At 53.2% G+C, this 15,752-nt stretch overlaps 1 protein-coding gene across 2 annotated transcripts; it reads right to left on the minus strand.

Moving 5' to 3' along the window:
* Positions 1-514: 514 nt before the first annotated feature.
* NAB2 (NGFI-A binding protein 2) lies at positions 515-6,501 on the minus strand. Of its 2 annotated transcripts, XM_052641034.1 has the most exons (7): positions 6,258-6,500; positions 3,922-4,795; positions 3,354-3,487; positions 2,956-3,007; positions 2,730-2,862; positions 2,339-2,530; positions 515-1,356 (listed from the first exon to the last, which is right to left on the minus strand). In XM_052641034.1, exons 1-7 carry the CDS (start codon positions 6,338-6,340, stop codon positions 1,247-1,249), a joined length of 1,578 nt encoding a protein of 525 aa, XP_052496994.1. In that variant the 5' UTR covers positions 6,341-6,500; the 3' UTR covers positions 515-1,246. The 2 variants fall into 2 exon arrangements, with proteins under 2 accessions (XP_052496994.1, XP_052496995.1); XM_052641035.1 differs by lacking the exon at positions 2,339-2,530 and having other exon boundaries at positions 6,258-6,501.
* Positions 6,502-15,752: the final 9,251 nt, after the last annotated feature.

Genomic DNA, 15,752 nt, shown 5'->3' on the forward strand with positions numbered 1-15,752 from the left:
CAGGCTTCAGGATACGTGTGTGTGACTGTGCAGAAGTACAAGGGCTGCATCTGTGTACAGCCAGGTGAAAGCATGTGCACTTGGGACATGTTAATATATGGATGTCACCCATGTTAGTTGTATGGCTACATAGAACATTGATCTCTCTGACTTTGCCTGTGTGACAACACAAGTTAGCAAGTATGAGATACTGCACACAAGACCCCAGCGAGTATGCTGGCCTCTTGGACGTATGCTAACCCAAATGTACTCAGTTCTGGGCATGACTGTGCTCACGTGGGTCTACGTGGCTGCAACATCTGCGTATCAGGCTGTAGCTTTGGTGGCTCACCACCCCCAGTCCTGCCCGGAGGCAGAGTGTGAATTTGGGGTCCAGACTCAGGTGTGTGGTCCCCTTGATGTTCTGGGGGCCCTACCTGCTGCTTCTTTTCTATTTCCCCCACCCACAGCCAGCTTCCCTCCACCTTCCCACCCCATGCCACCCTTTCTCCATCTTGGGGGTCAGAGATCCTAAGCCATAAAATAAATTTTATTTCAAAATAACAAAATAAATAATCTACTGTACACGATCTGAAAAGAAAGACGCTCTAACTGCTCAGACAGGTGCTGCGGCCCAGCCCCCAGCTGAGGGAGACCCTGAGTCCACCCAGGCCTCCCGAGGGGGCCGGTGAAGGGGACCCCACACCCCCTAGAGAGGGCAAGAAGGAGAGAACGCTGAGGACTTGGGGGGGAGACGGGGGTCGGGGGCAAACTGCAGCACTTGTTAAATTAAAGAAACAAACTAGAAGCACAAAAATGGGGGGGCAGAGGGGGAGGAGCATGTCCAGTGTCCCAAGGCCCCCAGATCTGGGGGAAAATGTTTCTATTTTTAGCTGCTGGACCCTCCCAGAGAAGTCCCCCTTTCCCCCATGTCCAAACTGAGTCCAACTGCTCATGTCACTGGTTCAAACTAGAGAGAATGGGAGTGTGCTGGGTAGGGGAAGGGGGACCCCAAGTGCCCTGGGGGCAGAGTTCTCGCCTCCTTGCTCTAGGCAAGGGGGAGGGGGCACCGTGCTCCCTCCCTGTGTCCTCTGACCAGGCCCCTGCTCGTTATTGCTTGAAGCCCCATAGTCCTATGCCCATGGGGCAGTGGGGGAGGCAGGAGAAGGGCAGGGGAAGGATCCAGGGTCGTGACTAGAAGCCAGGGTGAGAGTGGAGGGGTCTGTATGAGCCAGAAGCCTGGGGTCTGAGGACGCCAGTCCGCCCCTCACTGCCGGCTGGCCTCAGCCTCCACTTTCACGCTGTTCCTCCGACCTTCCACCAGCGCAGGATGCGGTCCTGGGGCCGGGCATCGGTCCAGAAGCCCCTCCTCGAACTCTGCAGGGAGAAGGGCCAGGTCAGGCGGCTGTGGGGTAGACGTCGCACATAGAGGTGGCTGAACACAGAGACCGGGCGGAGAAGGCTGCGAGGATGAGCTCGGTTTACTGACTCCGGCCCACTTCCTGTCCAGGGCGGGGCCGGGGTTCCATACCCAAGCGTGTGCGCCCCCGACTCTTTCTGGCTGTGTGTAGCTCTCTGTCTCTCTCTGTGTGTGTCTCTCCTTCTCTGTCTCTCCCGCCTCCGTTCCGCTGGAATTTCTGGTTCTGTCGGAGCTGTGGGGGCGGCTTGGCTCTGACCTCTCCCCTCCCCCCTCCCCAGGCTCTGCCACCCCCACTCTTCCCTGGCCTCCTCCCAGGCCCCACCCACCTTGCCAGGCCCCCCAAGTTTCTTAGAAGCCAAAACAGGGGGAACACAGGAAGTCAGCCTCCCAGCTCCTCCTCCAAGAAGAGCCCCCCTCTTTCAGTCCCCACCCCCACTTCCCACCCACGCACAGTTTAAAAATACCACGCTAGGGTTGGTGGCTTTGGCTGCTGCGTCACTCTCAGCCCAGCCGATGCCCAGCCCTCTCTGCCGGCCTACTTGCCTGCCCCCCTCCCCATCCACACACAAAGCATCCCCCTTCCCCTTCAGGCTCTTCCAGTTCCCAGCTGGCAACCCCACTCCAGCTCCTCGCCTGCTCCACCCTCTTGCATTGGCACAACTTCCAGCCAAGCTTCCGTTCTTGGTGGCTCTCCTCTTCCTGCTCCCCTTTGTCCCCTATTCTCTGTCTCCCTGCTCCCCTAGCTTCACCCTCGCAGATTAGGGGTTGGACTCTCCCTACTGGGAACAGCCCTGCAGGGTCCCCCTCCCCAACTCAAGGCCTGCTGGCTGGAGCCCCACCATCCTGCCTTCCTCCTCCCAGCTGGCCCTAGGACACCAGGATTGCTGTGTGGGGCCTGGGTAGTGGGGTGCTTGGGGACAGCACTGCTTGCTGCCTCACCTGCGAGAGGCGGCTTCGCAGGCACACAGGGGCTGAGGCGGCCCACGCGGTCATGGGAGACGAGGCGGGCTAGCCGCAGCCCCTCATCCATCAGTGTCTGCTGCAGGATGTGGCGGCTCCACAGCCCGTGGGCTGGCAATGCCAGAGGCAGGTCAGCAGGGGGCGGCGTCAGCCTTGGACATGACCCCACAGCTGCGGGCATGGGCACGGGTCAGGTAAGGGACCACAGCAACAGAACCCCCACCCTCAACCACACAGCCAGGCCCAGAGGCCCAGGTCCACTGGCCCCTATCCGGCCGGCCTCCCAACCCTGCTCCAGGCAGTTGCCTCCTGGTGCCCTCCTCCCGTGCCCTCTACCCCCACAGTAAGAACGGTTGTGATACATACTCACCCTGCAAGTGCCCATCCAGGCTCTCCCCAGACAGACTGGCGCTGTCTTCCTCCAGGCTGGGGCGGAATGGGGGAGCATAGGATTCAGGGCCAGGAGGAGGCTGCTGGATTTCAGAGTGACTTTGTTCTCCAACCTGTGGATGCCCCAAATAAGGAAATGAGGACTGGCAAGGGAATGGGCTGGGGACGGCTGCCCTAAGCCCCGATCTTTGCCCTGGAAAACCCACCTCTTGTTTCAGTTTCTTCAGTGGGGGGCCTCCCAGTTCTTCAGGGTGGAGCCTGCAAAGAATGAGAAGAAGGACAAGGACAGTGAGGCTGGGGAGAGACACGTGGCAGACACAGAATCTAAAATGCACTGTTTCCAGAATCTGGAAAGAAGCTAGCTAAGCAGGTGTACCCCGCTCAGGCGCCACTGCTGCAGGGGGTGAGGGGGTCTGAGATGGATGGGAGGAGGGGCCAGACCTCAGACAAGTGGAGAAGGGGCCGGACCTCACACATGTGGACTTGGTCAAAGCAAGGCGGGTGGGAAGCAGGATGAGAGGCACCTGAACAGGAAGGCAGGATGTGACCCAGCTCCTAGGCACAGGAATCTGATCGAGGAAGAACCTAGAGAAGGGGGTCTCACCTGGAACCCTTCAAGGAGGACAGGTAGGTGCTCTCTCGGGCCACTTGGCGGGACAGGGAGAAGAGTTCCACCCTCCGCAGTAAGAGGGTGTTGTCCCTCATGCAGAACTGGGCAGCAGCCTCGTTGATGGTCAGCTGTAAAGAGGACCACCAGAGCAGTCAGAATCCTGACTCACCCTTGCCCAGACCTCCTCCCGCCCCTTCTCCATCAGACAAATGAGACCATCCATCAGATGCTTGGTTGGGTTACTGACACTACCAGGAGTTTCCTCGGGGAGGAAGACAGAGGGCAGCACCCAGAGCTTCCTATGAATGCCAGGGACCTCCTCCAATCCTGTGGGGTCCTGGGTGGCATGGAACTGGACAGCTGGCCTCTTGCCTGTGTCTCTGCATCCCCCTCAGTTGAGCAGGGAAGCACAGTAGCAGCTGGGGTTGGTGGAGGAGGGGATCAGGACTTTGGGTCCTGGTCATGGGGCAATGAAACAGACTCGGCAAATGTGAGGATTCTCAGAGGTAAGCAGGTCAAGCTCTAGATGTCCCAGGCAATCCTGGTAGGCTGGGGCCCTCACCTCGTGCAGGCTGAGCTGCTTGCCCTCCCGCCGCTTGGAGTCAAAGCGGCCGTAGATGATGCTGTACTTGCGGATCTCCTCTTCCTTCTGGCTGTCATTATCGTCCATCTCAAAGATGTGGCCCACGCTCCGTGCCAGCTTCTTGTTCAGCTTCAGCAGGGATGTCACCTCCCCAGCATCCCCCCTCGGGAAGCTTCGGAAGATCCTCTCCACGCTCTCCACCACCATGCGCACCATCTCTGGCTCCAGTCGATCTGGACCACTCCCAGTCCCAGCTGCTGCCAGGCCCCCAGCCCCAGTCCCCTCAGGGCCGCCTCCCCCTGCTGGTGGGGAAAACGGGGGTGAGCCAGCCTCCTCTTCTCCTCCTGCCCCGACATCAGACTCTGGAGTGCTCCGGCCTGGCCAGATCCGGGGGTCCCCCGCCCCAGGGCCCCCAGGCAATGGTGACAGCTTCTCTCCAAGTTCAAGGGGGCTCTTGGGGCTAAAACTGCGGGCACTGCCCGCCTTTTCCCCCGGGCTGCCATGCCCATTGCTCATGCTCCCTTTCCGGGTCCCTGCCGTCTCAGAGATCTTGAAGAGTGGGATGCTGGAGACAGGCACCGCAGGCACAGGCTGGCTGAAAAGCCCTGGGTTGGTGGCCCACTCTCTCAGTGCCTTCTGCAGGCGTCGGACGTGGAGGGGCTTAGTGGCCATGCCCACGAGCGCCATGATCTCCAGGAACTCCTCCTCCCCCGCCTCGCACAGCTGCTGCACGTCGTCCCCTCCCTGCTGGATGAAGGTCTCGTAGTAGGAAAGAAGGTTGGCACGCTGAAGGACCCGGTACAGCTGCAGCTCCCCCAGGGTCCGAGGCAGGGCCATGGCTCGGGAACTGGGCCTGGGAAGGAGGCGCACAAGGTTGGGGGGGACAGTCAGTGCAAGTTCCCTGCTGGGTACCAACCCATCCTCACAATTGTCTTCTCTTTCCTGCCTGCTTCTCTTCCCCTCTTTTGAATGCTCTCTCTGCTGAGACTTGAGCACAGACTAGGCGAACCAGCCACTGCTCAGCGGCAGTGCTATCCCAGACTGGCTTGAAGTACCAGAAGCCAGATTGGTCTTTGTGGGAGTCAAAGGCTCCAAGCTCCCCCATCCTCAGCTTTTACTTTTGTGGTCTGGGGCAAGGAGACCATGAGTATGAGGCCAGTCAGTACACCCCTGGATTAGCTGGACCAATGTCTCTTCCAGAACACCATCCTCACCTTCCACCCTACACACCTAACAGTCTTAACAATACAAAGTTAATGTCCACGCTGAGGTGAACATAGGACCCTTGTCCTCCCTACAGGGGAAACTAGGACCACTGCTGACCAGCTTTATTCCCTAGTGGCATCCTGCTCATGTGGCTGAGCGGGAAAGGTGTGGCCTCTTCCCCTGCCCTTTCTCACTGTGAGCCAGGCAGACCATCCATCCTCTGCTCCCTTTTCCCACCCCTGCTCAGCTTTTCCCACGGCTTAGGCATTCTTTGCACCTTCTTGCTCTCTCCCCAGGACCTCCCCTACCTTCCAGACTGCCCAGGGCCCCTCAGTTGGTCCCTCTCCCAGCAGTGACCTTCCCACCTGCTCCATAGGTAGGGCCATCCCTTCAGCTCAGGCACGGGGGAGGGGAGGGGTGCCTCAATTGTTCTGCTCTGGGGCCCGGTGCGCCCCCACACACTCCCACAGTGGTAGCGTCTGTGGGCGAAAACCGCCGGGGGGGCCTCCCGCCTACCCTTCTCTCCTTCATTTTTCCACCCACATCTTCAAGCGTGGGGGAGCGATTCAAGGCCTCTTGAGGGAGGGGTTGCACATCGAAACTCCCCTCCCCACTCTGTAAATAAAGCTACAGAAATGAACAGACGCCTAAGGCTTGCCCCGCGTCTGCAAAGCTCCTCTGATGCTCTCTTGGTTCAAAGGCGCCGGCTTATCCCGGATCCCGGAGCCGCGCGCTCGGTACCAATGACGCGCTGAGCCAGCTGAGCGGCCACCGCCGGCACTATTGTCAGCTAGAGCCCCAGGGCTTCCCCTGCCGCCTGGGAGCCCCCGCATTCTTTGCAGGGGGCTCACATGCCAGGTCATGCCCCCCAAATAAACGGGCAATGCAGAATTAGGTACTATTCTTTCTCTAGTCTTTCCAGTTGCATCAGATCTCTGTCTGCTCTCAGGGCCCCCTAATTCGAAGACGCACCCCCTTTCCGTCAGTCTCCACCCCCCACCCCCGTCCCGCTTCCCCTCGTCCTCTCCTCGACCTCCGCCCTCCGGACCCCTCTCCCGAGTCCAGCTCCACCCATCTCCACTCCCCGCCGCTTCCCTTTGCCCACTAACTTGAGTCTGGGCTGCGGAGTCCGGCGGGCGCTGTCCCCTCCGCCCGGCGGCTGCTCGGCTGTGGGGGAGGCAGCTCTGTGCATGGACGGCTGGAGACTACCCGGGGTGCCCTTCTCAGTGCCCAGCGTTCAGCGCCTGCTGCGCGCTGCGCTCTTCCCCGCGCGCGAGGCCGTGTCCGCCGCTGTCCGGGCTCCGTCCCTCCCTCCACGTCTCCTCTCTCCGAGCCTCCGCGCCTCTGTCTGTGCCTCTGCCCCCCCCCTCCCCGGCTGCGCTTGCCGCCTCTCCGCGCCTCCGCCCCCGCAGGACGCACGGGGAGCGAGGCCCGGCGCAGCGCTGGCTGCCGGGCGGGCGGAGGGCGTGGGCCGAGCCGGGGGCGGAGGCCGGGGGCGGGGGGCGGGCGCCCGGGTCTCTCCGCCGGGCCGGGGAGACGCCGCGGCGGAGAGACGGAGAGAGGCGGAGATGTCGGGGGGAGGGGAGGAGTGTGGAGATGGAGGCGGGGGCGGGGACTCAGCCCGGGGCGCCGAGTTGGAGACTGAGGTGACCGAGGCCGGGCTGTGGAAGGCGGGCTTGGGGATCCAGCGGGCGGGGCGAGGTCGCTCCGTGCCGCCCACGCCGGATGCACAGCCGGCCTTCTCCGCGCCCACGTACCCACGTGAGCGCCCAGCCGGCGACATTCTTACTCCCACTCCCCCTTCCCCTCCGAGAGGAGAGCGGAGTTTCACAACCACGCACAGGTACACAAAGACACCGAGAAGCGCAAAGGACGGGCACACGCGTCTAAACAGCTATGCGGACGCCTGCTGCCCACACTTGAACCTCGCGGTGCTGTACTTGTAAACGTTAGGAGTGAGCCGGGAAAAGTTGTTGGAGATTCGGGGTGCGCGTCTCCTTTCGTGCGTCTGACTCCCATAGAGAGTGCGCTTAAGGCAGGTCTGTGAGCGTGGGGCTCCGCAGGAGTCTCTTCCATCTCCAAACGCACTTTCCCACCCCCTAAAGGAGCTGTTTGAAGAGGCAGTTCTCGGAAACCCAGGCGCCCTTCCATCCCGGCCTGAAGTCCACGTCCAAGTTTGGGAAACAGGAATGGGCGGGGCTTGTTAGAAGCTACCACTTAGACGCGCGTCGATTACAGTCGCGACGGGTTTTGCTAGCGCATAGGTCAGGCAGGCTTGGGAGGGGTACCCCGCCTTCCTCTACTCGTCGCACCCTATTTGCTGAGGATGGGGACCTGTTCCTGGGAAACTGTTGTGGCAGCCCTGGGAGAGAGAGGATACCCTTTCTAGGGACGTCTGTTGGGGCACTTGGCCCGCAAGAGTCCAGAGTTAGATGGGCAGCAGGCCGAGTGTGTCCAACGTGGCTCCCTACCGAGGAGTGGGAGGGAGGAGCTCCTTCGAGGAGCCTACCCCTCTCCGAAACCCACTCCCTACCCCCTTTGTTTCTCCCAGCTCCATCTGGTTCCCATTACACTCCCGCCCACGGCTGGGAGGGCGGACAGGCGGGGGCTCTGAGCGCCCGGCCCTGCGGCACTAGGCCCCGAGGAAATGCAGGAGGGTGGGGGGAGGCGGCGGGAAGCGAGCCGGCTGGCCAGAAGCAAGGTTCCCCCTAGTCCAAAACCTCGGCCCCGCCCACCCTTCTGCACTTCTGAGTGGCCCGGGGCGGCCTGGAGTGGGTGGTGTGGGCCAGGGCTGGTTCTACATTCGGGCCTGGCAAGGGGACCTTTCGGCCTTTAGTGGAGGGCCGGAGAGGAGGGGTGGGGGTGCATCGCATCACCGGGGGGAATTTCGGTAGCCCAGATTCTCTTCTCCATTCCATAATGCCACAAACACGGGGGTGGGGAGTGATAGGAACGAGCTGAGTCCTCCGTCCCGCAACTGGAGGGCGCGGCGACACGAGGTCCCTCCGGGGTCATCCCCGACCCCCCTTAGGTGTGTGGGCGCCCCTCCCCCATTCTCCTCTCCGGTTATTTTAGAGCCTGGGCTGCCAGCGGATGGCCCCGGGTTTCCACGTGCCTCCTCCCTCCCTCTGCCCACGCTCCCCGTGACGCACATCCTCCGCCCACGCAGCCTCTGCTCAAGGCGCCCCCCTCCCTCCCACCCGGCCCTCCTTGGGGCGGTGCCGAGCCCCGGGATCTGTGGGGAGTCGCGGGCCCGCCGGGGAAGAGGGCGGAATAGGGAGTGAAGCAAGGGGGCGGCAACCGACTGGGCGTTCGGCCTTGGGTCCCGGCCCAGAAAAGAGAACGCGGAAGGGACCTGGTCCTGGGGCCGGTACTAGGCCAGAGACGGAAGAGGGGAGAAAAACCGCGCACTGGGCCAGCCCATGCCCCTCGGGGTCAGGAGAAATCTGTTTGGGTGCGACCGTGTGTTTGAGAGTGAAACTCCCGAGTGTTTGTATCTTTGTTTCTCAGGGTTGTCGTGAGGTTCAAGTGAGAGTGTATATGAAAACTGTAAATTGTGAAATGCTCAGAAGCGAATTTAAGACCCTGGAGAAGGAAATGGCAACCCACTCCAGTATTCTTGCCTGGAGATTCTCATGGATGGAGGAGCCAGTCCGTGGGTTCGCAAAGAGTCGGACACGACTGAGCGACTTCACTTCACTCCCAGTTTGTACTTCTGTACCCCGAGGTTGTGTATCTATACGTTTCTTTACATCTACTTGTGTGTCTGTGTCCCTAGGTTTGTGAGCCCCTCTGCGTGGATTTAAAAATATGTACATTTTAAAAACCATTGACTTGTCAAGCCCCGCCAGAGGCCCAGACTCCCCCGCAGCCGGAGCTGCTGAGATGTCTGTTCTTCGCTTCCCTCCCACTTCTACCACCTCCAACTCCCCTCCTCCTCCCTTCCGTTGAGAACAAGGAATTTCCAGCCCTTAGCAAATGGAGAGAGAAACAAAAAGACCAAGATTAAGGGAAACTACGGAAAAACAACAAAGAGACAGGTGCGGGATGATTGACAAAGAGGTGCATCAAATTAAAAAACAAATTAATTTCTTCTCTTTTTCTCCTTGATATAGGACTTCCCTGGTGGCTCAGACGGTAAAACGTCTGCCTACAATGCGGGAGACCTGGGTTCAATCCCTGGGTCGGGAAGATCTCCTGGAGAAGGAAATGGCAACCCACTCCAGTATTCTTGCCTGGAAAATCCCATGGACGGAGGAGCCTGGCAGGCTACAGCCCATGGGGTCGCAAAGAGTCGGACAGGACTGAGCAACTTCACTTTCACTTTTCTCCTTGAGCCTGGTTTTCCCCAGGGTGACTCAAGCCCGCTTCTCTACTGGGCTCACCTGCTTACCCCCTCCTTCCTGGGCTGTGTTCTCAGAGGGACACAGAGCTGAGCGGTGGGTCCCATTTAATCAAGTTTAATGCTACACTGATCTCTTCCAAGAAGGGAAACTATCCTCTGCCGCAATTTTCCAAGAACAGAGGAAAAGATTGTGAAGAAAGTGGGTGGAAGAGGAGTGAGGAAATTGCTAACCAGAAGGATTGTCATTACTAGGCACGAGTAGATTTGCATCTAGCAGACTGCCCTGCTCACCAACGACCGTCCCCCAAGTTTTCACCAGGGCGAATGCAGCACAAATGTCACCTTTCTGGTCCCTGTTCTTCCTGCAACTCCTCTAGGCAGAATTAATTCCTCCGATCCCTCAGTGACCCCCTCCCCTCCCCTGGCCAAGCCTCTTTGTACATGTTTTAATTATAGTTGATTGTTTCCACCTCTAGCCTAGGACTTCTGATCTGGTATCTGGTGGGTCCTCTGAAATGAGTGAGTTGATGATGCTATTTCCAGGCCTGAGCAGCTTTGAAAAGGGCAGTTAACCCAGAGGGGGCTGAACATGGGCAGAATTGTTCAAGTGGTGACAATTGTTTTCCATGTCTCCTTCCTTTTTAAAGTAGCCAGTGAGTCTCACAAGTCTGGCTCCTTGGCCTTCTAATGTTTGCTATTTTGGTAAATTAATTCATACTCAGGTGCTAAAGGTAAAGTCTGAAGTCCTTGCTGGTAACAGAAAAATATGTTAGAATTGTAGTTGAAGTATTGTCCTTCAGTTTAGTCATCTCATCAGAGATGCTTCACCCTCAAAGACAAACCTGATTTCTGTGTTTAAGGAGCCACATAGGTAGTGGGGGAGGTAGACACATAAACAATTACAGTATAGTGCAATAATAGGGCTACAAACAGTGATAGAGGCATGGGGCAAGTGATATTTTCTGCTTGGGGTTGTGAGGGGCCGGTTGAGACAGGCATCCAAACGAGGTGATGATGCGGCCTAGAATTTTGAAGTATAAATAGATTTCCAGGAAGAAGGGAGAATCAAGTCACAGAAAACAGAGTTTAAATTTACATGGAAGTATGAAACAGAAAGATACATTGGAGAAATGAGAAATTGTTCATTATTGCTGGATGGGGATTGCTGATGATTAAAAAGGAGCCCTGGGAGGTGTACAAGGCCATTTCATTTAGGATATTCTAGACCAGAGCTTCTCAACCTATAGTAAAGGACAAGTTTTTAAAAAATTATTTATCTATTTATCTATATATTTTGTGCTGGGTCTTCATTGCTGCACTCGCTTTCCTCTAGTTGTGAAGAGCAGAGACTACTCTCTAGTTGCAGAGCTCGGGCTTCTCATCGCAGTGGCTTCTCTTGTTTCGGAGCACAGGCTCTGGCGTGCAGGCTCAATAGTTGTGGTGCACCAGCCTGCTGCTCCACAGCATGTGGGATTTTCCCAGACCAGGAGTCAAACCCACGGCTCCTGCACTGGCAGGTGGATTCTTGACTACTAAGCCACCAGGTAAGCCCAGGACCAATTTTTAAAGCAATTTAGAATCACTGTAGAGTACACTACTCTCTAAAAAACAGTAATAACATGAATTATTTTTTATCCCCATTTTATTAGATTTAATAAATATAAAATTTTGCTGTTAAATTGCTATAGAAGTTTCTAAATGCCTACACTTAATTTCTGAAATTGTTTCATTGCAGATTGGTAACAAAATTTGGACAAGATGGTTGGATGGCATCACCGACTCAATGGTCATGAATTTGAACAAGCTCTGGGACATGGTGAAGGACAGGGAAGCCTGGAGTGCTGTAGTTCACAGGGGTCACAAAGAGTCGGATACAACTGAGCGACTGAACAACAAAAATAACAACAAACTTTGAGTGGCACTGTTGTAGTTAAAATTTGTTTCTTTTATTTAAGTGATAAGCATATGAGGTACTCTGTGAGCACAGAGGATGGCCTTGTTTGTGTTTTTATTTATTTGGCTGTGTTGGGTCTTGGTTGCAGCACTTGGGATCTTCATTGCATCATAGGGGATCATTCACTCTGGGCATGAACTCTCTAGTTGTGGCTTACGGGCTAAGCTGCTCTGTGCCATGTAGGATCTTAGTTCCTCAACCAGGCATCAAACCTGTGTCCCCTGTATTGCAAGGTGCATTCTTAACCACTAGACTACCAGGAAAGTCCCCAAATTTGTTTCTATACATCTGTATTTAGGTGATATTAGGACCATGGGCCATAAAGTATCACAGGAGATACCATGGAACCATAAAGACTTTAACATGGGAGTGACATGGTCAGATCTGTATTTAGGAATGGTGTGGAGAAAAGGTTTTATGGATGTTAAAACTGCAGAGAGGCCAACTTGAAGGAAACAAAAGTGCTCTGAGAAAGATGGCAAGGTGCTAGACTAAATCACTGGTGCTGGAGATGGAGAGGAAAGGACAGATTTAAAAGATAGTCATCAGGGCTTCCCTGGTGGCTCAGAGGTAAAGAATCCACCTGCCAATGCAGGAGCCATGGGTTCTATCACTGACCCACGTGCTGCAGGGTGACTAACCTTGCTCTGCAACTATTGAGCCCGTGTTGAAGAGCCCAGGAGCCACAACTACTGAAGCCCCAGGGCCCTAGAGGCTGTGCTCTACAAGAGAAGCCTCTGCAGGAAGCCTACACACAGCAGCTAGAGCATAGCCCCTGTTCGCCACAACTAGAGAAAAGTCCACACAGCAATGAAGACCCAGCATAGTGAAAACTCAAATACATAGAGAATTATTTTTCAAAAAAACTTAAAAAATCATCATCGGGTAATATGAATAGGATTTGATGATTGGCTAAAGGGTTGGGGGAAGAGAAGAGTTTAGAGTAACTCTCAGGCTTCTGGCTTGGGTGACTGAGTGGATAGAATGGAGCATTGTCATCAGATAGGCACCATCTGCAGTCTTTTTCCTAAGTTAAGAAAGTTATGAAAACCAAAGATTTTCATATCTCTTTTGACTACAAAACCTAATCTGACTTGAACTTACTTTGTGGCGGAACTCCTAGCTTATCAAGGCTGTATATTGTCATCTTGCTTATTTAATTTACATGCGGAGTACATCATGTGAAATGCCGGACTGAATGAAGCACAAGCTGGAATCAAGATTACAGGGAGAAATACCAATAACCTCAGATAAGCAGATGACACCATCCTTATGGCAGAAATCGAAGAGGAACTAAAGAGCTTCTTGATGAAAGTAAAAGAGGAGAGTGAAATAGCTTATTAATACATAAGGTTATTTATAGTTTCATTTATGCCACTTTCATTTATACCAATGTGAATAGTCATCTCTCATTGCAGAAACATTAATTTGTTTATGAGGTACTGTCCCAGACCCCACTGAGACTGCTGTCTTATTTATTGCATATGCACCATATTACATTTCTAAAATCCAAAAAATTCTGAAACACATTTACGATCCAGATTTCCTGCCCCATTTACTCATCAGCGTTGGCCTGAGTTTTTTTGGCTATTTGCATAAATCAGATCCACCTGCAGATAATGAATATTCATTGAAGTGTGTGCTATAGACTCTGAAGATGATTCTCAAAGTGTTTTGAGAAGTGTTCATATTATTAAAACAAGGCTAAAAGCTTCTTGAATTGAGTACCTGGAAGTGATGGAACTCATTTGGATGATAAGGTTTAATGTGTTTATGGACAACCAGTTTTATTACTGTACACTGCATTTACATATTTTAACAGTCAGTGGTGGAAATTCTCCGGAGGTCCAGTGGTTAGCACTCATTGCTTTCACTGCCAGATCTGGGTTCAATCCCTGGTGGGGGATTGAAAAAAAAAAAAGTCAGTAAATGACCCTCTGGAATTAGTTCCCCTGTTCTCTGGCCTTTGTTCAAAACCGAAGAGCAAGCTCTGAATGTTAAGAATTTGGGACCTGGTAGAAAATGAAGTGTGTTTGTGTGTTGAGGGGTGTAGGTGTATAAATTATTTTTTAAAAGTTTTAGACTTACAGAAAAATTGAGAAGATAGTACAGAGAGTTGTCCTTTACTCCCCATCCGGTTTATACTGTTACTATCTCACATTAGTACTGTGTGTTTACCACCATTAATGAACCAGCATTGATAACATTAACTAAAGCCTATCGTTTACTCAGATTTCTTTAGTTTTTACCTAATTTTTTTCTATTTCAATTTTTTTTCTATTTATATATCATGGATCCCATCCATGATACCGTATTACATTTGGTTTCCATATTTTATTAGGCTCCTCTTGGCTGTTAGTTTCTCAGAATTGCCCTGTTTGTGATGACTATGAGGAGTATTGATCAGGTATTTTGTAGGTTGCCTCTTTGTTTTGCTGTATCACACATGGCTTGTGAGATCTTATGGTTTCCCCACCAGGGACTGAACCTGTGCCTTCGGCAGTGGAAGTGGAGAGTCATAACCACTGGACCACAAAAGAAGTCCCTAGTTTACCTCTTTATCTGAATTTTTAAAGTTGCTTCCCTGGTGGCTCAGATGGTAAAGAATCTGCCTGCAATGCAGGAGACCCAGGTTCCATCTCTGGGTCTGGAAGATCCCCTGGAGAAGGAAATAGCAACCCACTCCAGTATTCTTGCGTGGAGAATTCCATGGACAGAGGAGCCTGGCAGGCTACAGTCCATGGCATCAAAAAGAGTCAGACCCAACTGAGAGACCTAATAATAAATGTTTATCTCAGTTTTATGAGTTTTCAGGAGGAAAACCGTAGAAATACCATTTTCTCTACATACTATCAAGGGTACACAGTAGCAACGAAATGTATTAGTGTGGATACTGACCTCTTTAGGTCAGCCAGGGGAGTGTGTGGTGGAAGTGTGTGAGAGATAGGATGACTGTTGCACCAGAGGTGGCCTTGAGTTTTCTTTCTGAGAATGAAATTTCTTCTCTTGCCTGTTGCTCAGCTTCATTTTCACTTTTTTAAAACCCCTGTTTTGAAAGCTTGAAACTTCCCCCTCACTGGACTCCATCATCTCTAGTATTCCTACCTACCACTATCAGATCAAAGCTATGGTTTTTCCAACAGTCATATATGGACGTGAGAGTTGGACCATAAAGAAAGCTAAGCATCGAAGGACTGATGGTTTTGAACTGTGGTGTTGGAAAAGACTATTGAGAGTCCCCTGGACTGCAAGGAGGTCCAACCAGTCAGTCCTAAAAGAAATCAGTCCTACATAGTCACTGGAAGGACTGATGCTGAAGCTGAAGCTCCAGTACTTTGGCCACCTGATTCGAAGAACTAACTATTAGAAAAGACACTGATGCTGGGAAAGATTGAAGGCAGGAGGAGATGGTTGGACGGCATCATCGATTCAATGGACATGAGTTTGAGCCAGCTCCAGGAGTTGGTGATGGGAAGCCTGGGGTGTTGCAGTCCATGGGGTCACACGATTGAGCAGCTGAACGGAACTACCAGATCCTCTAAAAAATAAGATGCTTCAATTTCGACTAACATTTACTGAACACTTATTACGTGCTAGGCCCATTGCTAGGCTTTCACCGTGTGAGTCATTTAATTGGAAGCACCTGATGCATAGAAAGAACTCATGCTTTGGGGTAAGACCTGGGTTGGAACCACAGCCCAGCCCAAGAAACTGCAATCTTGGGTAGGTTCCTTTTTCTGTCTTAATTTTGGCTTCTTTATAAATGAAGCTATTTATCTTCCAGGGTGTTGTGAGGAATAAAAAAGCTTCTCTTAATCTTCGCATGGATTTAGCTCCCTGCCACCCCCCCCACCAATTCCCCCCCCAAAACCCTACCCTACGACTACATTTTTAAACGTTAATGTTTATTCCTTATAAAACTGTCAACTGAATTTTTTGTATAGCTTCCGTTTTAAATCATTTAAGACTTTGGAAGACAGTCGTCTTAAGTTTCCCAGAACAGAAAGATCATGGTGAACAGCAAAGAAAGAAAACAGAAGGAATCTGAGACGATTTCGATGGAAATAACAAGTTTGGTCAAGAATGGCTCGCCCATTCTGATTTTCTATTGGTTAAGCTTACCATCAATCAGTCCAGTTGTAAATAAAGTGGAGACGGAAGCATGTTGTTAAGGGGCGGGATCTTCCTGTCGCCATTGCTAAGGTGAGAACGTGATTATAGGCTGAAAGATACCATTTTCCGCCCTCCGGCATCAGTTGCTAAGAGGCGGGACTATAGGGTGCAAAAACGACTGAGTGCTCGAAG

This window comes from Budorcas taxicolor, chromosome 5 (genome assembly GCF_023091745.1).
Source record: "Budorcas taxicolor isolate Tak-1 chromosome 5, Takin1.1, whole genome shotgun sequence".
In the NCBI taxonomy this organism is placed as follows: Eukaryota; Metazoa; Chordata; class Mammalia; order Artiodactyla; family Bovidae; genus Budorcas; species Budorcas taxicolor.

What these genes read in the sequence shown, in the direction of transcription:
- NAB2 (XM_052641034.1), bottom strand. Translation starts at nt 6,340, where the DNA reads ATGCACAGAGCTGCCTCCCCCACAGCCGAGCAGCCGCCGGGCGGAGGG. An exon ending in ACTCCGCAGCCCAGACTCAA is followed by an intron (nt 4,796 to 6,257) that starts GTTAGTGGGCAA and finishes CCTCCTTCCCAG; the next exon opens with GCCCAGTTCCCGAGCCATGG. An exon ending in CCTGGATGGGCACTTGCAGG is followed by an intron (nt 2,531 to 2,729) that starts GTGAGTATGTAT and finishes CCATGCCCGCAG; the next exon opens with CTGTGGGGTCATGTCCAAGG.